General features: G+C 51.3%; 1 protein-coding gene across 1 annotated transcript; it reads left to right on the forward strand.

Annotated features, from left to right (window-relative positions):
* The first annotated feature begins 357 nt into the window (after positions 1-357).
* Positions 358-7,038, forward strand: CRYGS (crystallin gamma S). Its single transcript, XM_033068911.2, has 3 exons — positions 358-831; positions 4,939-5,181; positions 6,713-7,038. The coding sequence occupies exons 1-3, from the start codon at positions 811-813 to the stop codon at positions 6,983-6,985; spliced, it is 537 nt and encodes a 178-aa protein (XP_032924802.1). The 5' UTR covers positions 358-810; the 3' UTR covers positions 6,986-7,038.
* Positions 7,039-20,198: the final 13,160 nt, after the last annotated feature.

Here is a 20,198-nt window from a genome sequence, read left to right on the forward strand (position 1 = left end):
GGCTGTGGAAGCCAGTGATCCTCGGCCTCCCCGCTCCGAGGGCCGGAGTGTGGCCGAAGGGAAAACTCCTCTGCTCCAACCTCAGGTGCTGGGCTGAGAGTTGGGAGTTGGATTTGTTACACTTGTAGAGACACTGTTTGCTGTGTGAAATCACTCACTTTGTGGGGAATGGGGACTTGGCCACACATCCTTCTTTCCCTCTATGTCAGGAGGTGTTTGGAGCAGTGTGGCTCCAGCTGAGGCTGTCCCAGGAAGATCTGCAGCCTCTTTGCTGCACAGACGTTTCCATTGAGAGCTTTTAATGCAGAGCTGCTCTTTGCAAGCCTCTGGTGTCTGCTCTGAGCACTTGTTTATCGTTCCTTAACTGCATCCTTCAGTGCACTGGGACATGCCCTGATGAATCTCATGTGCCCTCCTTACAAATGGGGTGGGTCTCTAAGAGCCAAGGAGGATTCCTTCTTGTTTAACAAGCTTGGAAGGGAGGGAGCAGCCAAATTACCACCCGTCCTCCCGGACTTGGCAGGGGGCTGCGTGTTTTGAGTGCATTTGGCAGAGTTTTGGTGTTCTGACTCAGCAAATGGTAACAAAGGGAGGATGGCGAAGCCTTCCTTTATTCCATAATCCTGTTTGCTTTTCTGGAAATCGGCTATAGCCTCAGAATCACTGACTCAATTTTTGGATCCCATTCTCATGACAAAGCGGCTGTCTGGTTTAAAACAAGCCCGTTATAAAAAGGGCACCTCGGATCCTGGCTGTTTGTAACAGCTGCTGACGTTCCTCCGGCACAGGGGAGCTTGGCTGGAACGGAAAATGTCCAGAGCTGGAACCAAGGTAAGTTTATTTGCAGTGTATTCATGATTTTGGCTAAAAGTGCAGAATTTCACAGGGATGAATTGTGGGGAAACTTTGTTTTCTTTGTTCTGCTGACAGCTTCCCCCTCTGTCAGGGTGTGGGCAGGGGGAGATGTTGAAATCCCTCCTCACGTGGGGGGAAGCTGGAGCTGAGCCCTCCCAAGGATTTTCCCAGATTTTGGCTGGTTCCTCTAGGTGTGGCTCTGCCAGAGGCTGGAGACAAGCACTGGTGGAGACAAGTGACTGGTGAGGAGGCATTTTGCAAAGGTTTTAAATCTAAATGAGCAGAATCTGATGCCTTGTAAGTGGGGTGGAGGGGGCTGTGCCAGCCAGAATCACCGCGCCTGCAGAGCCGAGTCTCATGGAAGGTTCTGTTGGAGCCTTGTGAGAGCCTGACTCCCAGCACCAGCAGAGCTGCCACATCCCTTTCCCATGGTGAAGCAGAGGGTGTGCTGAGACAGAAGGAGTCCTGGAAGATGGCCATGGCACCGAAGGGAACAGTGTTCCCTGAGGGATGCACACTGCCTTGGCATTCCCTGCAATCGGCAGGGATGAAAAATTGGAGAAGGAGGTAGGTTGGGAAGCCCAGATTCAGCTGGGGTGGCATCTCAGGTGGGGATCCAGCTCCTCAGGCTTGGCTTTAGCAGAGCTGAGCTGGCTGATCCCACAGAACTTGTACTGGGTCTGGGACTGGGCAGGGAGAAACAGCTGGGAAGGGAAAGGAGGATGAGGACTCGGGTCAGTGTCCCTTTTGGAATGTCAAACACTCTTAGGAGGCTGCAGGAAGAGCGTCATCTGAGTTTGGCTTTTGGGCTGGATTCCTTTTAGCCTGTGGAGGCTGAGCCCCAAGGGGCTTTGGAGGCACAGTGGGTTTGGAGGCACTGGGCAATGCCATTGCTTTCCCATGTCCTTCAACTCTGTGGCTCTCAGGGAGTGGGCAGCTGCTCTGGGAAGCCAAGGAGGGTGTGCTGGTGGCTCCCAGATCCCAGGGTGCAAACTTTCTGTACCTGAGCCTAACAAAGGTGCTGGAGAATTACAGCTGCTCCATCCTTGAGTCTCCTGTCAGCTTGGAAAGCCTTGAGCACATTCTGCCTTTCCCAAAAGCTGTGTCCCCTCGGAATGTACCACGGGGAATTCATGGAATACGTACTGCTGTGGGGCAGCAAGATGGCCAGGAGGAGTTATCTCCTATTTCTCCGTGCTGTCCTCTTGTTTAGCACATTCCAGGCAGCAGAAAAAGGCAATGTAGGGATTTAAACACCATTTCTCACAACCCTGGTAGGTGATCTGTCCTGGAAAGGGATCACTGCCAACAGAGGAGGTACTGCTGGATATTTTTACGAGTTTTCTTCTAGCTCAGCTACTGTTGAAAAGAAATATGTGAGGTGACCAAAGTGAGAGTTTTACATTCCTGCAAGGAAATCTGCTCTGGCAAACGTGGTATATACCTGGTAGCCCCCAAAAGGCAAGGTTTGGGCAGGGAGAGGTTAACTGAGGAGTGCTGGGAGCAGAGCTCCCGGAGGGTTTGGCTGAAGGAAGGCGATTTCCCTGCGAGTGAGATGGGACAGAAACAAAACTGCAAATCTGGAATTGTATGGGTGAAAACATCAACCTGGTGTGCTGGTGCCCAAATCCATGCAGGAAAGCTGGGGAGTGAAGGTCTGAAATGAGCTGAGGGTGTGTCTGAAAGGCTGTGCCGGAGAATGGGTGGGCAGGATCCCTTAAATTCTGAGATTAAACCAAAGAGCAACACTTTGGCTGGACACAGTTCTGTAGGAACAATCATATCCTAATTGTGCCTTTGATTTCTTTGGCTCTGTGGTTTTATAAGTACAGGGAAAATGTCCCCCTGGAAACATCAGGAAGCTTTGCCCCATTTTGGTTGTGTTAGGCAGGGTGGGGAGGGATCATCACTGAATCCCGGAGTGGTTTGGGTTGGAAGAACCTTAAAGCCAGTCCAGTTCCAGCTCTTTCCGTGGAGGGGGGAACACCTTCCACTATCCCAGGTTGCTCCAAGCCCCATCCAACCTGGCCCTGAGCTCTTCCAGGTTCCCTCTGCCCAGAAAGCAGATCCATAGTGGGGAGTTTTCATCATCAACCATGTTAGACACTGACTGTGTGGACAGGAGTGGGACAGGATCAGAGCTTGGGGACAGATTTGGAGGGAGGGATCAGCCACCCCAGCAGAGGATAATGCTGAACTGGGAATAAATGAATCCCTGCTGTGGCTTCCTTGAGCACTGGCTTGGAGAAGAGGGCGACTGGTGATGCATGACTGCCACACCCAGCGAGCAGAGCTTTCGGTGCTGCCGTTGGGTCAGGCTGGCAGATTTTTTGGGTACCTTTTTAGAGACAATGATCCAGAAGCAGGATCTGTAAAAGGCAGCAGGTTGACTGCCCAAGAGTGGGAAAACAGGAACTGGGCATTTCAGTGCTCTCCTTTCACAGCTTTATTCACTGCTGGAAAGGTCAGAGTGATTCCCAGCTCTCTGCTGAAGGTGGGAAGAGTTTGCTCAGGATGTTAGGAGACAGCTTGTTTTGTCCAAGCACCAACTGCTTTCGTGGTGGCAGATCAGTCCTTGAAATCAAGAAGAAAATAACATTATCCTAATAAATATCAAGCAGCAGACCACAAAATCAAGAACATGTATCCTCTGGCATGACCAGTCTGACTCCCCAGATCCCTTGGTCAGGCTGGTGGGACATGCTGAGCAACCAGCTCCAGGAAAACTCCAGCTAATGTAATTTTTAGCACAAAACAAATGATTAAAAATGAAAAGAGAGTGAGTTGTCCTGGATTTGGGTTGAAACACTGACAATGAATGATTTTTTAAGAGCAGGGAGGTTACATCAATACCAGTAGCTGTGAAGTACAGCAGGTGGGGGTGTATCTTAATAGTCAGACTATGGGGGAAAAAAAAAAGGGAAAAATGGATTGTGGAATGCTGCATGTTGGGTGTGGCCAGAAATATTCTCTCTAGACCGTGTGGTGTCATGAGCAAGCAAGGGATGTGATAGATGTGATGGTTTGGGAATCCTCTTGGAGAAGAACAACATTTGATGAGTAGTTGTTACCTGGGAGGATCTAAAAATGGGGCTGGAGAAAGGACTGGTCTGGTCTAGGGCTGGGCAATATTTCCACAAAGGAATTTTTGAGGAAAGCTGGGTCTCTCCAGGGCTGGCTGGGTGGGTGGGAGGAATGGGATTCACTCATCAGCTCCCAAGATCATTTCAAACCAGGTTGTGATCAAGGATAAAGAGCTTTGGGGTCAGCAGCCTGGCTGTGGAGCAGCTCTTGGGAAAGAAATGTGGGGATGGATTGTGAATTTGTCAGAGGTTTCGTGGACTTGCAGCAACTGAAGCAGAACAAACCAACTGCAAACACAATCCTTGGATAGCCATGAAACTGCTACCCACCATGCACATGGAATCATCCCTTAGTTTCTCCTGGCAGGGGCAAAGCTTGTGGGATGTCCAGCTTTGGGCAGTGAGTTTTGAGAAAGGAAGTTTTGGGTTGTTAAATGGGAACAAGGATGGGCTGGAAGACATGACCTGGGAGCAAAGAGACTTCTCCACCCCTTTATCAGTAAAGATCTCGCTGCAAACCCTTGGTGAGTCAATATAAAGGAAATAATGGAATTATTAAGGCTGGAAAAGCTCTCTAAAGTCATCAAGACCAACTGCTAACCCAGTGCTGCCAGACCCACCCACATCCCCAGAAACCTGCTTTGTACATTCCATTGACTTCTCACAGCTCTCAGGCCATCATTTAGTAACTCCTGATCTAGAGAAGGACGGAGGGAATTGTTTTGACGGTGTTTTGCTGGAAAAAGGACAGGGACTTCTCTCTGGGAGTGTTGGGCTGGACTGGGACAGAGCAAAGCTCTAGGAAGGGCAGAACACTGGTGGCAGCTGGAGGCACTGGGGCCAGACAGGTGAGTTAGTCTGACTGACTGCAGCTGGTCCCACTCCATGGCTGGGCTTGATGATTCCTGGTATCTCAGGGGCTCTGCTTCCAGATATTTGTGATGTGGCAGGAATATGGGGACGTGCTGGATGAGGAACCTCCCCCCTCTGCTCATTTCAGGTCACCTTCTATGAAGACAAGAACTTCCTGGGCCGTTACTACGAGTGCGACAGCGACTGCCCCGATTTCCACACCTACCTGAGCCGCTGCAACTCCATCCGCGTGGATGGAGGCACCTGGGTGGCCTACGAGAGGCCCAACTACGCCGGGAACATGTACGTGCTGACCCACGGGGAGTACCCTGACTACCACCACTGGATGGGCCTCAACGACCGCCTGGGCTCCTGCAAGTACATCCAGATCGTAGGTGTCACCCCTGGCCGGGGGATGCTGTCCTTTACACCAGCCTGGAAGGGTGGAACGTGCTGCCTGTGTTCTGGGGAGCCACACGGGGGTTTTTTTTTTCTCTGGGAGGAGCAAGGAGTTTGGTGTGGGGACAAGGTGAATCTCTGCCACTCTGGGTTGCAGTGGGAAAAGGCAGATCCCATAGGAGTGTGGTTTCATCATGTTCCTTAAGGGATATCAGTGCCCAGGAAGGTTGCTCCAAAGTTTGCCCCCTGCCTTTTCCCTGGTGTGTAACCAGCTGATCCAACAGGCCTGTAGCAGTGGAATGCAGGTTTTGCAGGAACATTTGGAATGAGGGGCTGTTTCCTCTCTAGCAAGCCAGGACTCCCTTCTGATACAGGGAACTGAATCTGTGTCACCAAAGCCCTCTGGGCATGGAGAGACCAAGCCCTGCAGTGCCCAGAAATGGGAGGGATGCCTGGAGCCCTCCTTGGGCACGCTTGGAGCAGCCTGGTGCCTCCTGGTATTAGGAGAGCACAGGAGGTATGCTCATCCCCTCCTGATGATGGGGAGAAAGGAACAGAGGAAATGATCCGTTTGAGAAGCCTATGGGGAGGAGCATCCTTTAAAACTGGGATTGTGAATGAAAAGTGGATTGGTGCTGCTGCTGCTGAGGTTTTGCCACTAGTGGGGCAGACACTGTGATCCACGGGTTGGAGCACAGCCGTGAATTCCCACTGCATGGATCAGATCTCACAAAAAAACCTGAGCGGGTTTTGCTTTTCTGGGAGTGTAACGCCCCTCTGAGCCTGTTTGAGCTGGGTCTAAATCCCTTTTCATGGGGCAGGGAGGGTTTCCATCCCGTTCAGAGCGCTGATCTGCCTTAAGGCATGGAGCGAGATGGGAGAGCAGCACAGCTTCCTCCACCGGGACAAAATGTGGGAGCCTTATCCTGCACATCTACCTGGTACCTGGCATTCCCTCCTGCGCTGGGGACACCCCACAGAGCTCGGCTGGGCTGGCAAGGAGGGAGCGAGGGAAAAGGTGTGTGCAGGCACTGCAGAGCCGGCCGTGCCTTGGGGCAAGCAGCGCTTCCAGCCCCGGTGGGAAGCAGCTCATCAAAGCCCTCTGGCCCGGAGCAGAGGGGGCAGGAGGGGATCTGCCTCTCTCATGGAGGGGTTGGTTCAAGGCATTGCTGACCCAGCCTTATCCCTGCCTTCCTCCCATGGTGGGGTGTGAGCTGGAGCTGCTCTGCACGTGATGCTCTGTTAAATTTACCCCAGTGCTTCTCCCTGTGCTTTTGGAGGCTGACGTGACATTTCAGCCCTGTCGTGGTGCCAGAGCTGGGACGTGTCAGTGCCTCATCCGAGGCTCTGCTTGCCAGTGAAGTCACCCAGAGAAGCTGTGGCTGCCCCATCTCTAGAAGTGTGCAAGGCGGGGTTTGATGAGGCTTGGAGGAACCTGGGACAGTGGGAGGCAGAAATGAATGGTCTTTAAACCCCTTCCAACCCAACCCATTCCATTCTATGATTTTTTATTTTTTTTGTAGCCAAGTGGAGGCCGAGGCCACATCCAGGTGTTCGAGAAGGGAGATTTTGGCGGGCAGATGTTCGAAGCCACCGAAGACTGCCCCTCCATCATGGAGGAGTGGCACATGCGTGAGGTGCACGCCTGCAGGGTGCTGGAGGGAGTCTGGGTGTTCTACGAGCACCCCAACTACCGGGGCCGGCAGTACGTGCTGCCCAAGGGGGAGTACCGCAAGCCCGTGGAGTGGGGCGCGGCCAGCCCCGCCGTCCAGTCCTTCCGCAGCATCTCCGAGTGACCGGCCCCTGAGCGGGCTGCCACACCCCCCCAATAAAGCAACTGAGTCGCTCAGCTCCGCCTTGGCCTGGTTATTCCGGGATTTGTGTGGGAGGGGTCTCGCCTTGAGGGAGCTGGGGTGGGGGGAGCTTTCTCTGAGTAAAACATCCCCTGCCTCATGGGCAGCGCCCTTCCCCATCCCCGCGCTCTGTCCCACTGCTCCGGTTGGAAAAAGCCGTCCCGAGCGCTGGGAGCCTGGCAGCCCTGTGTGTCAGGTACAGGTGTGAGCCGAGGCATCCAGCCTCTTAAACTGGGGCTGGGCACCAGGAGAGCAGGCTGGATGTGGGACAGAGGCAGTGAGCGCCTCTGGGAGGCTACTGGGTGATCCTGAAGGGCAGGAAGAGCTCCTTGCACACCTGAGATGTGCAGGGAGCAGAGGGGGTCCCAGTTAGCCCAGTTTGGTACCACGAACATCCCATTTTACCGGTGCTGCCGGAGGAGGGGCAGGTCCCAGGCACAGCCTCCCGGGCAGCAATAACTGATGGCTGGGCACTCTTCCCCTGGGAAGCCCGGGGACCTGCAGCCGGCTTGCACACGGAGCCGAGGGGCTTTGGGACAACAAGAGCCCTCCCAGCCACGCCCTGCAGTCTCTCCCCGTTGATGTATGAGGTTATTACAGAGCAGGGAGCCAGGGGAAGTGATGTTCGTCAAGCCACGGGGCTGCCGCCTCCAGGGAAAGCTGCTGCCGGTGGGGAAAGAGAAGGAGCTGCCAAGAGGGGCAGTTCCAGCCCCTGGCCTTCCCCCAGCACACAGGCGAGCTGAAGAGTCGCCTTTTCCTTCTTCTTCTTCCTCTTCCTTCTCTCCCTGCTGTCACCCCTCTCCCTGCTGTCACCCCTCTCCCTTAGCACCCTGCCCCATTCCAGCCTTTCCCTGCAGAGTGATGCATCTTTATCCACTCCCATCCCTCCTCCACTGCTCTCCATCACGGATCAGCAGGATGCTGATGAACCAGCAGCATGGTTGGGTTTCACTGTATTTCCCCCCATAATATTTCTCCAGGACCAAGCAGCCCTCAGCTCCTGCTCCCCTTTTCCTCCTGGCTCCTGGCAAAGCTCTCTGAGGGCAGCAGCTTCAGCACAGCCTGGCTCCTGGTTGTTTTGACAGTGAGCCTGCTGCTGTCCCTGTTGTGGATGGAAAATCTCCTGTAGGTAGGTGAGCTCCACACAGCGCATTTCCAGCCACCTCCCACCCTGATTTTGTCCCCCTGTCCCCATCCCACATGCCCTGCACTGGATGGGTTTGGGATGCTCCAGCTCTGTGGCTGCTGGTATGCATCCACCCCAGAGCATTGGAGGAACCAGACCTGGATCTGCTTTGCCCTTAGGGTAACGTTTTCCCATGTCCTTCCCTTTCACCACTGATCTCCCCACTTTCCAGACCAAATTACCCCAAGTCTTCCCCCTTCTCCTTGTCCTCTTGCCCTTGGGTGAGCGTTGTGTCCTCAGTGTTTGCAACTGACACAAATAACAACCAGCTGCTACTTGGGTGATTTTTTGATCGTTAGTTTTTTATTTTATTGTTATTCCAGATGACTTTTTCCATTTTTCCCTTGCCACAGCGGCACACGGAGCAGGGAGCCTGTGGAGATGAGCGGGGAGCGCAGCAACGCGAGCCCAGCCGTGCTGATGCCGGTTTTTCCTTGACAGCTAATTTCCATTTCCCAGTATCAGGGGGTCTGCTCCAGTAATTGGCATGCAGATTGTGTCCGGTGGGCCTGTTAGACACGAGCAAAGGCTCTGCTGCTTGGAATAAGCCAACCCCAGGCTGATGGATGGGGTGTAAGGAGGTCATGGGGAGAGAGAATATCCAGATGCCCGTGTGCACACACCTACAAAATTCCCCATTCCATGCCCTCCCCCCATCCCTACTTTCTTTATCCAGCAAACTCTAATCTATCATATTTCATTGAGACAAATCCTGCTCCATTTCTCTCTCTTTCCCTTTTTCCCTCTAAGGGAAATGTGATGGAACCTGCTCCTGGATTTAATAAGATGGTGCAGTGTAGCAGGAATTAAAGCAGTGCCATGCTTCATTAGCAGCTGGGGATCACAAGGGGCAGGCCCAGATGTTAATTACACTTTGGGAATTAATTGGTATAAGGCATTCCTCTCCTCCATCATCCATAATCTGGTGGGTGTGTGAGGATTTCTGGAAGCAGAGACCTCCAGGCAGGTGTCTGTCTGTCTGTCTGTCCCCCCTCCTCAGCCTGCCAGCACTGTCCAGACCGAGGGACACCAGCTGGTTTGGAAATCTTGAAGTCACCTTCATTTCCATCCCCTTGGTGCCCAAGGCCCTGCTGTAATTTTTCCTTCTTTTCCTTCCTGTGCCAAAATTCCTCCAAAATTTTTCTCCAGCTGCTGGAGAACAACAGGTCTGGATGGGATGGGGCAATGGTGGGAGTGGCACTGTGCTGAAGGAGGAAAAAACATCCCCCTCAGAGCTGATCCCCAGTGGCTCCCAGGACTTCCTGGTCCTTTTTTCTGCTCCTTGACCTGTCCTTGCTGGTGCATCCCTTCCCTCCAGCTATGGAGGCAGCCAGAGAAACCACAATCTGTCTCTGCAGCACCCCTGCTGCTGAAATCTCCCCAGTTCCCCAAGACCAGCAGTCTCCAATTTCCTCCCTTTTCCACCCTGGGTTGAGCCTGATGAAATGCAAAAACTGCCAGAAAGTTGAGGGGAGAGTTATTTTGCCAGAAGACAGAAGTTATATGCTTGGAAATGAAGAATATTGCTCTGAATGCTGCCAATATGTTCCTTTCCTGGTGGAGGCCCAGCCTGGGGCACAGATGTCACTGCAATGGAGTGGCACATTTGTGGGATCTGGCCTGGAATTTGCTGCACAGCCCCAGAGGGACACTCAAACTCAGCTCTGCCCCCCAGACTGCTCCCAGGCCCTGATGGTGGGACACAGCCACCACAACCAGCCCAGGCTCCCATCTTCCTTCCTTTTCCCAAGGTTCTCAGGGCTTTGTGGGTCTTCCCTTGGCATTGCTGATGCTCCTTGGTCCTGAGGTATCAGCCCTTGATGCACCTTTGTTCTGCCAGCAAATATCACTCCTGGGAGGGTTCCAAAGGTGTGTGGATGCAGCACTTAGGGATAGAGATGTGACAAACCAGAGCAATTCAAGACCACTTTGGTAGGAGTTAAAAAACCCAATGTTTTCAAAACTCCAAAATTAATGGTGTTGCGGTTGGATGGAGAAAGGAGATGTGCAATCCTTTTGTTTAAACTCCCATGATTTTATGTCTTGATTATCAGTTTAGGGGTGGGCTTGGCAGTGCTGGGGAACAATTGGTGATTTTAGGGGACTTTTCCCAACCTAAACAATTCTATAAATCTGTGATTTCACAATTCCACGATTCTATAGTCTATGATTCTATGATTCTGTGATCCAGTGGTTCCATGATTCCTCAAAGGACCACCTGGTCCCTTGGAGCCCTGCCACTTCTGATCCTGCATTTCCCACTGTCTGCTCACTGAACCCCAAGTCCCTGAATCAGGGATTCAGCCTCCACCTCAGCCCCTGCCTGGGCAGTCTGAAGGCCCTCCCCAGTGACTGCAGCCCCCACTTTGGTTTTGGTAAAAACATTTTCCATGTATTGTTTTTCCCTCTGTTAATTTGTGAGCCACCCTGTGTGTCCCCTGTTGGCCCTGGCTGAGCTGTGGTTTCAGGATGCTCCTTCCATCCTGCTCTGAGCCTGTGGGGAAAGTGTGGCCCAGATCTGGGCAGGAGCTGGTTTGTATCTCTCACTCAGAGATGTTCTGGAGCCTCCCTCAGTGTCTGGCCACTGTCACACACGTCCTGTCACCCAGAGGTGACCATGAGCGTGTGAGTGACGCTGTGGGAAGGAGCTGCCTCTCCTGGATGTGTGTACGGGCTTGAGGGATGCTGGCACCACAAATGGGGCTCTGAGATCCCCTAGAATTGCACAGGAAAGGAGAGGAGAGAAAGAGGGCGAGGGCACTTCACGGGGCGCCATCCTTCCTTTGGCAGAGCCCAGCAGAGGGCAATAGAAGCAAATGGAAGAGACGAGACCTTGCGAGGGATGTGCGACAGGAGCAGATTCCAAGGCTGGAAGCGGAGGGATGTGCAGGAGGATGTGCAGGAGGGTGTACAGGCAGAGGGATGTGCAAGAGCAGGGAACGTGAGCCCGGAGCACTGTGCAGGGAGCAGGGCTGGGGGGATGCTGAAGCAGAGCAATTCAAGGTTATTTTGGAAGGAGTTAAAGCTAAACGATGCTTTCCTAATTCCTAAATCCATCGCTTTGTGGTTGGATGGAGAAGGAAAAGGAAATGTTTAACCCTTTTGTTTAAACCTTCTGGATTTTAGGTTAGTTTTCCTGAAAAGCGCTGCATGGCCGATCACATGCAGTGGATGATGCTGGGAGGAAAGGCTCTGAGAATTCCCAGCCCCGATTATATTCCACCTGGGTAACTACGACAGAGCCCAGCTCAGTTTCTGGATCTCCTGGAAATCAAATTCCACCCGTGCCTGGAGCCTTCTTTTGATTCTGGCAGGAGGGATGTGCCCCAGGCTGGGGCTGGCACTGCTCCCTTCGTCCCTGCAGAGGGAAAACACGGGCAGGCTGTGGGGGGAAGCAGCAGGGCAGAGTTGGGAGCAGCATTCCTTCCACCTTCCTGCTGCTGGACCAGCTGGACAGAGCTTGGGCAGGAATCTCCTCTCCTGCTCTCTGTTACTGCTCCCTGCACGCCCCAGCCTGGCTAGGCAGATGTTCCCGGCTGGACTTCCTACATATCCAGGTCACTTTTGTTTGTCCAAACTCTTTGGAGTCACACAGGGACGTTTAGCAAGGAAAGCTGCCCTCACAGCCGGGACAGGGCATCTGCAGAGACACAGCGGGGAAATATCTCCTGGCAGACTCCCGCTTGAGACCTTGACAACAATTATTTCAAAAGGAAGGCTGAAATCTCTGTGGCTGGGGGCTGCAGGTGGCCGGGAACAGGCAGGATCCTACCTGGGTGCAGGATTCCCAGCAAGCAGCTTGGGGGGATTATTTGGGCACGGTGCTGCTGCTGCGGGGCGCGACCTTAGGAAAAAAGGATTTTTTTGGGGAGTCTGGCGCAAGCTTTTTATTGAGCTGCTGCTGCTTGGAGAGAGCAGCACTGGGCTCTGGTCTCTTAGAGGAGGAGAGAAGGAAGGGTCGTCCCCACCTTCCTGTGCGGAGCCCCCCACCCTCCTCATTAAAGCCGTCCTTGGCGAGAGGAGCGCGGCGCGATCTGCCCATCTCGGCGTTATCTCCCGATCTGCCTGCTCTCTGCCACGCTTCCAGATGCTCCTTATCTCCTCTCACCTTCCCCGAGAGCCAGCGTGCTGGGGGCAGGGCCGGCTGCCCAGACTCCCCACCTGCGATCTCCCCGGCTCTTATCAGGCTCCGTGAGTCCTGACCGAGCCCCTGGCTCAAAGTCGAACGGATTTTGCGGCGGGGCGAGCGCGCCCAAGGTCGGGCGCTGGCGGGGAGGCTGCGGGGACCCCGCTGTCCCCTGCGCCCCGTTCCCCAGGTAGCGCCTCTCCCCGTTTATTCTCCAACATTATCAATTACATTTGGATTATTATTCCTCATTGAAGCCCAAGTGAGCCGCAGACAGCTATTTCCTAATGGGGAAACGTTACAGGCAACTTATTAACGAACAATGCGTCATTAAGGGGGGAGAGCTTCAAAGGCTCCTAAATGCATTTCAAAGGATACAATGCGGAGCGGATCCTGCCGCCGCATATCTGGGGGACATGGGCGAAATTTGTGACAAGGAATAGACCGGGCCCAATGTAATTAACTAATTCTCGATCAAAGGGGTTTTAGAACTGAATGGTCAGGGAATTCAATTATGGGTTTCCTAATGAAGCACTCTGTGCCAAGGCAGGGGGATGCTTTCTTCTGGAAAAGCAGGGCTGAGGATCAGGGCTGGTTTTTCTGGGGATGTTTGGGAGAGAAGCACCAGAGAGCTCCTCCCGGCTGGATTTGGAGCGGGGGGACAGAGATCATCGAATCATGGAATCCCAGAATGGTTTGGGTTGGAGGGGACCTTAAAGCTCATCTCATTCCACTAGACCAGGTTGCTGTGAGCTCCATCTGCCACCATCCAGGCTCTCTTTGGTGGCCATCTGTCCTGCCACGTCCCTGTGGTGGGACATGTTCCCCTTCCCTCTGAGTTTGAGCAGATCCCCAGCTCTTTGGAGCCAGAGCTGCTGGAAGGGGCTGTGGGATGCATCTCCTGATCCCCTCCCTGGAAAACCTGGGCAAGGGAGATTTCCTCCTCTGCTGCCTGAATCCAGCCTCTGGCAAAAATAGCATGGTTTTCTGCTCATGAAAGGAACGTCTTCTAGTCCTCCACTAGTTTTCTCTTATTATAGAAAGTTGATTTGCTCACTTTACAAAGGGAAATGTATTATGAATTTTCCCTTCATTCTCCTCCTTTTTTTTTGCCCCGTTTAACAACCGATTTGTGTGTTGCATGAAAGTTACACAGTTCTTTAGATGCGTTTGCTATTTTATTTTCTTTCATTCAAAAATATGTCAGTAATCTTTTTGTTAACATGAAAGATAAAGGATTAGTAATGCAAGATGCAGTTTTCTTGTAACCTTCTTGAAAGCAGACTATAGTTTCTTATCTGGCTCTAACATTCATTTTCCTGAAATGAAAAAAAAAAAAAAAAAAAGAAAAAAAGAAAAAGGACTTCTTAAAATGAAATAAACTATATTTGATTCAGACGAGCAGCGCCAGCGAAGGAATTTATTGCAGCTGGCAGAATGGAGCAGCTGCACTGAAGTCGTTCTGTCGCAGCACTGGGGACCTTCCCAAGGATCATTGGGGGCCTGGGAAATGCTGCAGAGAAGAGAAACCACTGTAGAATCATGGAATCATGGAAAGGTTTAGCTTGGAAAAGGCCAGCAAGATCACTGAGTGCAGCTGCTAGGGCCACCTTTAACCCATGTCCCCAGGTGCCACATCCACACGGCTTTTAAATCCCTCCAGGGCACTCCACCACTGCCCTGGGTTTCCATGAAGAATCTTCCCCAGTATCCAACCTGAACCTCCCCTGATTCAATTTGAAACTATTTCTTCTCCTCCTATCAAGAGTACAACTTGTGTTGGCATCAAGACATCTCCCAAGATGTGCCTTCCAGTTGACTTTGGCAGCCACCACATTTACCCTGGGGACATCCAGGATGTCCTAAGCTGGAGATGGGCCACCATCTCCTGGGTTTGGTGCTCACTGCAGATGCACAGAGAAGCTGCCAGGAAAGCTCTGGCTGCTCCCTGGAAGTGTCCAAGTCCAGGCTGGACAGGGCTTGGAGCAACCTGGTCTGGTGGAAGGACTGCATAAAATTTCAATCCCTCCCAACCCAAACCATTCTGTGACTGATTCCATGATCTTCCATTTGTGGCTCATGAGCAAACAGCGATTTGCAGGACTTCCAGCTCCTGGGAATTTATTTGAGCAGTGTTAGGTCTCCAGGAGGTCCCACCTTGCATCACCCTGCCTATCTCAGCTCCTGCCCTGCTTTGGGTTGTGCAGGCTGGTGGGAGCCAGTGTGGAAAGGACATGAAAAAACACCAAGGAGGGGAAGAAGAGAGATGGAGACAGTGTGAGGGCTTACCAGAGACCAGCAGGTGTTTGAGAAGAAAACAGCTTTATTTTCATCCAATGCTTTGGGTTAGAAGGGACTTAAAAGATCACCTCACTCCAAATTTTATGGAGTTGATTTCTTCGTAGATGCAGAAGATGAAAGGAAACCCAGGATAAGCAGGGGCTGGTTTTCACAGCACCAAGATCCTCCAGTCTCTAAAACCAAAACAGCAGACAGGGAATTCTGCAACCCAGGAGGAGAGCTGATCCATGTGGGTGCACCAGGATGTCCTGCCCTGCCCACCAGCCAGCCTATTCCACCAGCCTGACATCTCCTCGGGGGTTAAATCCTTTTATAAACTGCTGGATTTCTATGGCAATCAGCTAATGGGTGCTCAGCATCTAAACAAGGTATTTTCCCCCCATCAGGTGGATTTGGCTATTATTGAGCTGGCCAGACAAGGAGCCAGCATTTATAACTTTGTTTATAACCTGGTTTGCAGGGAATACTTTGTTTTGCTCCAGAGAATCTTGATATTTTCTGTTGTGGAGGAGAATGATGATTCCTGTTCCACACAGTGTGGATTGCAGGGCTTAATAATTAAATAAAATAAAGAAAATCATCATCCTGTGGGCTCAAATCTTTGCCTCCAGTATTTAATGTAACTCTTGTCCTGCACTAACAGATCCGTGGTTTCATTTGAGGGAGAAGTGTGTTTTCATATCAAAGGAGCCCCCCTGCACTGACCCAGCCTTCCCTTCCCCCTCTCTGCCCTGGCACACATGCTATTTTAATATTTCATATATTTCATAAGCTTTTATGCTTCTAAAAGAGAAGTGAATTTGTGGAGAGTTGAGCTCTCCAGAGCTGTACTTCAGAGCTGGGAAGTAATTCAGGGTGAAGCCTGTATTAATCTCAGGTGAGAGAGATATTTAAATTCAGGCTACCAGTGTGAATATAAAATGGGGATCTCTTTACAAAAATTTCAAATTGTAATATGCAAAGCTTAAAGAAAAGAAACCCCAAGGGAACAGCTTTCTTCTAGAACATTTTGTTCCAACCATCATCTCTTTACCTTTATTTTTTTATTTAAAAAACCCTCCCTTTGCCATTTTGTATTTTTAAATTAAATCTTTCAGTTTTTAAAATGAAATTCTTTATTGCTGGGAGATGGTTATGGGGAAGGGGGAGCAGGATGTAAGTGCCTGGCTCTGAAAAATGGTGCATGGACCCACATTTTAGCTGGCACAGAAAGAATAGTGACCAGTGGGAAATTAAATCCCTGCTTGGTTGGTCCAAGGAATGTGGGGCCACCTCCCCACTTGGGGGATGCTGCCTGAATCCTGTTTTTGGAGAGAATTCTCTTCTTGGAGGGAGAAGAGAGGCAGCACAACCATGTCCTTGCACCTTCCTCCACCAGTGCTGGGGAGCACTGGGATGAACTGGTCCATCCCATCACCTTCTCCTTCTCCACAGACAAACTTTAGAATGGATTTATGATCCTGGCCAGTGGCCACGTTCTCTGAGTGCATTTTGGTAGGATGGGGAATCACCTGCAGGTGTCTGTGCTGGGTGGAATGAGCCAGAATATCCCAAATCCCATGGTGCCATTCCTGTATTTGCATCCGTGGCAAACACCTCCAGCTGCAACCAGCTCCCAGGTCAGGAGAACTGGTGACAGATGACATGCTATTATCAGCTCTGTCAATTAATTAAATTATACATTATGCTTATGAGGGTGATATACTGAGCCACTCTAGATTAAGTGTTGCAATTAAGTCTTTAATTTCTATTTAATAAGTAAGTTATTATATGTTAATAAAAGATCAATTAGTTGCTAACAGAGCATTGATCCAGGTACAATGAGTGTGTCAGGGAAACATCAGGGCTGACACAGAAGGGGCTGGGGGACTTTGTGCATGACATGTGTACAATTAGGATTTTAATAAAGACAAGCTGCAGTGGGCAGGGGGCATGCAGGTGGTACTGAGCTATTGCTCCATGTGTGAAACCTGGCTCTCCCCAGGCTGGCAGGGCTGGGAAAGCCAGGACAGACCAGTCATAGAATTCCAGAATGGTTTGGGCTGGGACCTTAAAGCCCATCCCATTCCATGTCCTGCCATGGGCTGGGACACCTTTTACTATCCCAGGTTGCTCCAAGCCCTGTCCAGCCTGGCCTTGGACACTTCCAGGGATCCAGGGGCAGTCACAGCTTCTCTGGACAACCTTTTCCAGGGCCTCAGCACCCTCACAGGGAGGAATTCCTTCCCAATATCCCGTCCAACCCTAGTGTCTGGCAGTGGGAAGCCATTCCCCCTCGTCCTATTACTCCAGATCCAAGGAATAACTTACTCCTTGTCCAAAATTCCTCCAGCTCTCCTGGAGCCCCTTCAGGCACTGGCAGGGGCTCTAAGGTCTCCTTGGAATCTTCTGCAGGTGAACACCCCCAGCCCTCTCTCCTGCCATGTCAGAGACAGCAGGTGGTTCTCCTGTGTGGGATGACCCCAAGGAAGGACCTTCCACCAGCACAGTCTCCAAACCAGGTGATTTTACTGCTTCCTGCACATCTACAATCTGCACATCACAGCATCTTTCCATGTGCCCCCCTTCCTCCCCATCCCCATCCCCATCCCAGCCCTCATTCCCACTGGGGAATTTCAGGTGAGCACAGAGCAGTGGGGAGCCTGGGGCTGAGCTTCCAGCGGGAGAGGAGGGAAGCGCTGAGCTCCAGCGGAGCCAAGATTCCAGCTGAATATGGATGACATCATTATACGGGTGATCCTTTCAGCAACAGCGAGCTGGGTTTTAAAGTAGCGACCTACAGCATACAAATGATGGGTTTAAAGGAAATAAAAAAAGAGATGATTTGAATAGCAGACATTTAGAGAAGAAAAGCTTCCCCCCCCACTTTTCCCATTTCTAATATCTTCCGACGGGGCAGGCGCTGCGCATTCGAAAAGAAATTAAAACACTCCTCCTAAATACACTCCAGGCAGTAACAATGGCAAAGTTAAGAAGGTTACGAGACTTAGTTGTCCCAGCAACATGTCATCAAGTTGGAATGAGCAGGAAACACAGATAACGGGGAGAAGGAGGAGGGGGGGAGGAGAGGAATAAAACCACAGGAGGAAAAATGCCAAGAGATTGAGGAAGAAAAGGGAAACCCCTTTTTATTTGCTGTTTCATTAGGATGAATCTGATTTTATAGTCCCTAAAAGAGGCTAAAATATAATCTCCTTTTGTGTAATGTGTGTGTTAGGAAAATGTGTCATCAGCAATTCTTCTGTACACTCCAGCAATAGTCAGAAAATTAGCAGGGATATTCAGGGCAGGGTACAAAGAAAACAAACAGAAGACTCACATTTCCAGCCCGAGCTGTCATTTAAGAGTGTTTCCAACTTTTTATTCACCTTTTTGATTGTCCCTTATGGTTTGTCTCTGCTGCAGCAGCAGCAGAGCTGGTGGTTTCTAAAGGAAGACAAAGCAGAAGAGGGGGTTTGGGATGTGGCTGTAACTGCCTGGACAGCCCAGGGCTCTCCCAGAACTGAGAGCTTTTGTGTTCTGTGCTGTACATGGGTGTAGGAAGAAAGCACACGTGCTGCAACACCTGGCAGAGGACAGAGAAACGGAGGAGAAAGAGAAATGGGGGGCTCCTCTGAGCCAGAACCCCAATTCTGCCCACACATGTGCCAGTTATCCTTATTCCAGGTGCCAGCCTGGTGCTGAGGCTGTGTGCCACATCCACCCCAACTGGCTTCCATACAGATGCAATTCCAAGCAATTCTGGGGAGACCACAGCTTTTGGTGGCTGTGTCTCCACAGCCTCGTGGTGCTCATCAGTGCCAGCACTGCCAGGTGCTGGCTGTGGGCTCCTCAGAAGGACACATGTTCACTGCAGCTCAGCAGCTCCCCTTGGAAGTGCTCCAGGCCAGGTTGGATGGGGCTTGGAGCAACCTGGGATAGTGGAAGGTGTCCCTGCCCTTGAGATGGGCTTTAATGTTCCTCCCAAACCATGCCATGATTCTCTGATTCCATGATATTGATGTTTGATTCCTGACTAGAGTTACAAAGCAAAACTGTAATTAAAATAGTAATTAATCGCTCAGCCTGTGGTTGCAGCAGGAGGTTTGGGTGCTGCTTCCTCTACTCCCAGACAGAGTGCACTGGAGTGGTTGGCAGGTCATTTGGTTCCCAGGGGATGATGATACTGGGAGAAATGGGGCTGAACTGGGAGAAACTTCAGCTGGCTGCAGGAATCAGCTCCTGGTGGCAGAGCAGGGGGTCTGGCAGGAGCCCCTCCACCATCCCCCAGACTCAGCCCTCCCCAGAGAGGAGAGAGGGGTGTGCTGACACGGGGAGTGAGGAGAGGGTGGAACAACAGGATGAGGGAGGAAGGACTTGAGGACCCCAGAGAGTTATTCCATCTCTGTGTCCCTAAGCTGGACTGAGTACCCTTATTTTATGCACTATTTTTAAAAATCCTGGCCCATCTTTTTTGTGTGTGTTACCCCAAAACTCATGACATCCTCAAGTCCCTCAGTTACATCTGAAACCTCACAGTGTGGCTTGCTCCACACTGAGACATTTTTGGTGTTTACATGTGACATACAACCACCCAAAACGATACTGATCTCTGACAAAAATCCCTCCTTTCTCCTTCCCATCAGTTTCTCCCACAAATATTTATTTTTTGCACCTTTAAAAAAAATTAATTCCCTCTTACTGTGGCTTCTTGTAGTGGATTATATTTTACAGCAAGCCTTGGTTTAGTTAATTGATGGGGAGCTTTGCCTGTGAGGATTCTGTAATCCTTGGCATTTTATCTTTGCAATAATTGCTGTGTTTGTGATTATTTCAAAGGACTCAGGGAAAGCAGACAACAAGAAAACAGCTCCTCCACTCCTCTTTTGTAGCTTGTCCAGGCACCTGGGTGGGCTCCTCCTCTGCAGGATGTTCTCTGTACAGCAGAGAAAGAAAACCAGGGTGAAGGTCTGGGGATCTGGAGCAGGCACAGCAATGTCATGGGATCACTGACAGCCTTGGTGACACGGTGGCACTGAGGACTGGGAGTCATCTTTCATCATAAAAAGCTGCCTTTTTGGTAAAAAAGGGTTTCATCAGGGTGTTGGTCTCTTCTCCCAGAAAAAAAAAAGTGACAGGACAAGAGGAAAAGGCCTCAGGTTGCACCAGGGGAGGTTTGAATTGGTTAGTTGGGAAATATTCATCCCCAGAAGAGTTGTCCAGCACAGGGCAGTGGTGGAGCTCCCATCCCAGGAGGAATTTAAATCTGTGTGGATGTGGCTCTTGGGGACATGAGTCAATGGAGGCTTTGGCAGTGCTGAGGGAACAGTTGGACACAATGATCTCAGAGGGCTTTTCCAACCTTAGTTACTCCATGATTCAATGACTGACATCTTTCTGTGGGCCAGCTGTGGGCCCTGTGGGCTCGGATGTGTTGGGAGGGATGGTGGGGACAATGCCACATGGAGGGCACAGGGTGCACAGCCACACCTGTGCCCGCCCTGGGACCTGGGGTGTGAGACCATGTTGGTGTTTGCTGTGGGATGTTGGGAATGGGGCCACAC

The sequence above is a fragment of the Catharus ustulatus genome, chromosome 10 (genome assembly GCF_009819885.2).
Source record: "Catharus ustulatus isolate bCatUst1 chromosome 10, bCatUst1.pri.v2, whole genome shotgun sequence".
In the NCBI taxonomy this organism is placed as follows: Eukaryota; Metazoa; Chordata; class Aves; order Passeriformes; family Turdidae; genus Catharus; species Catharus ustulatus.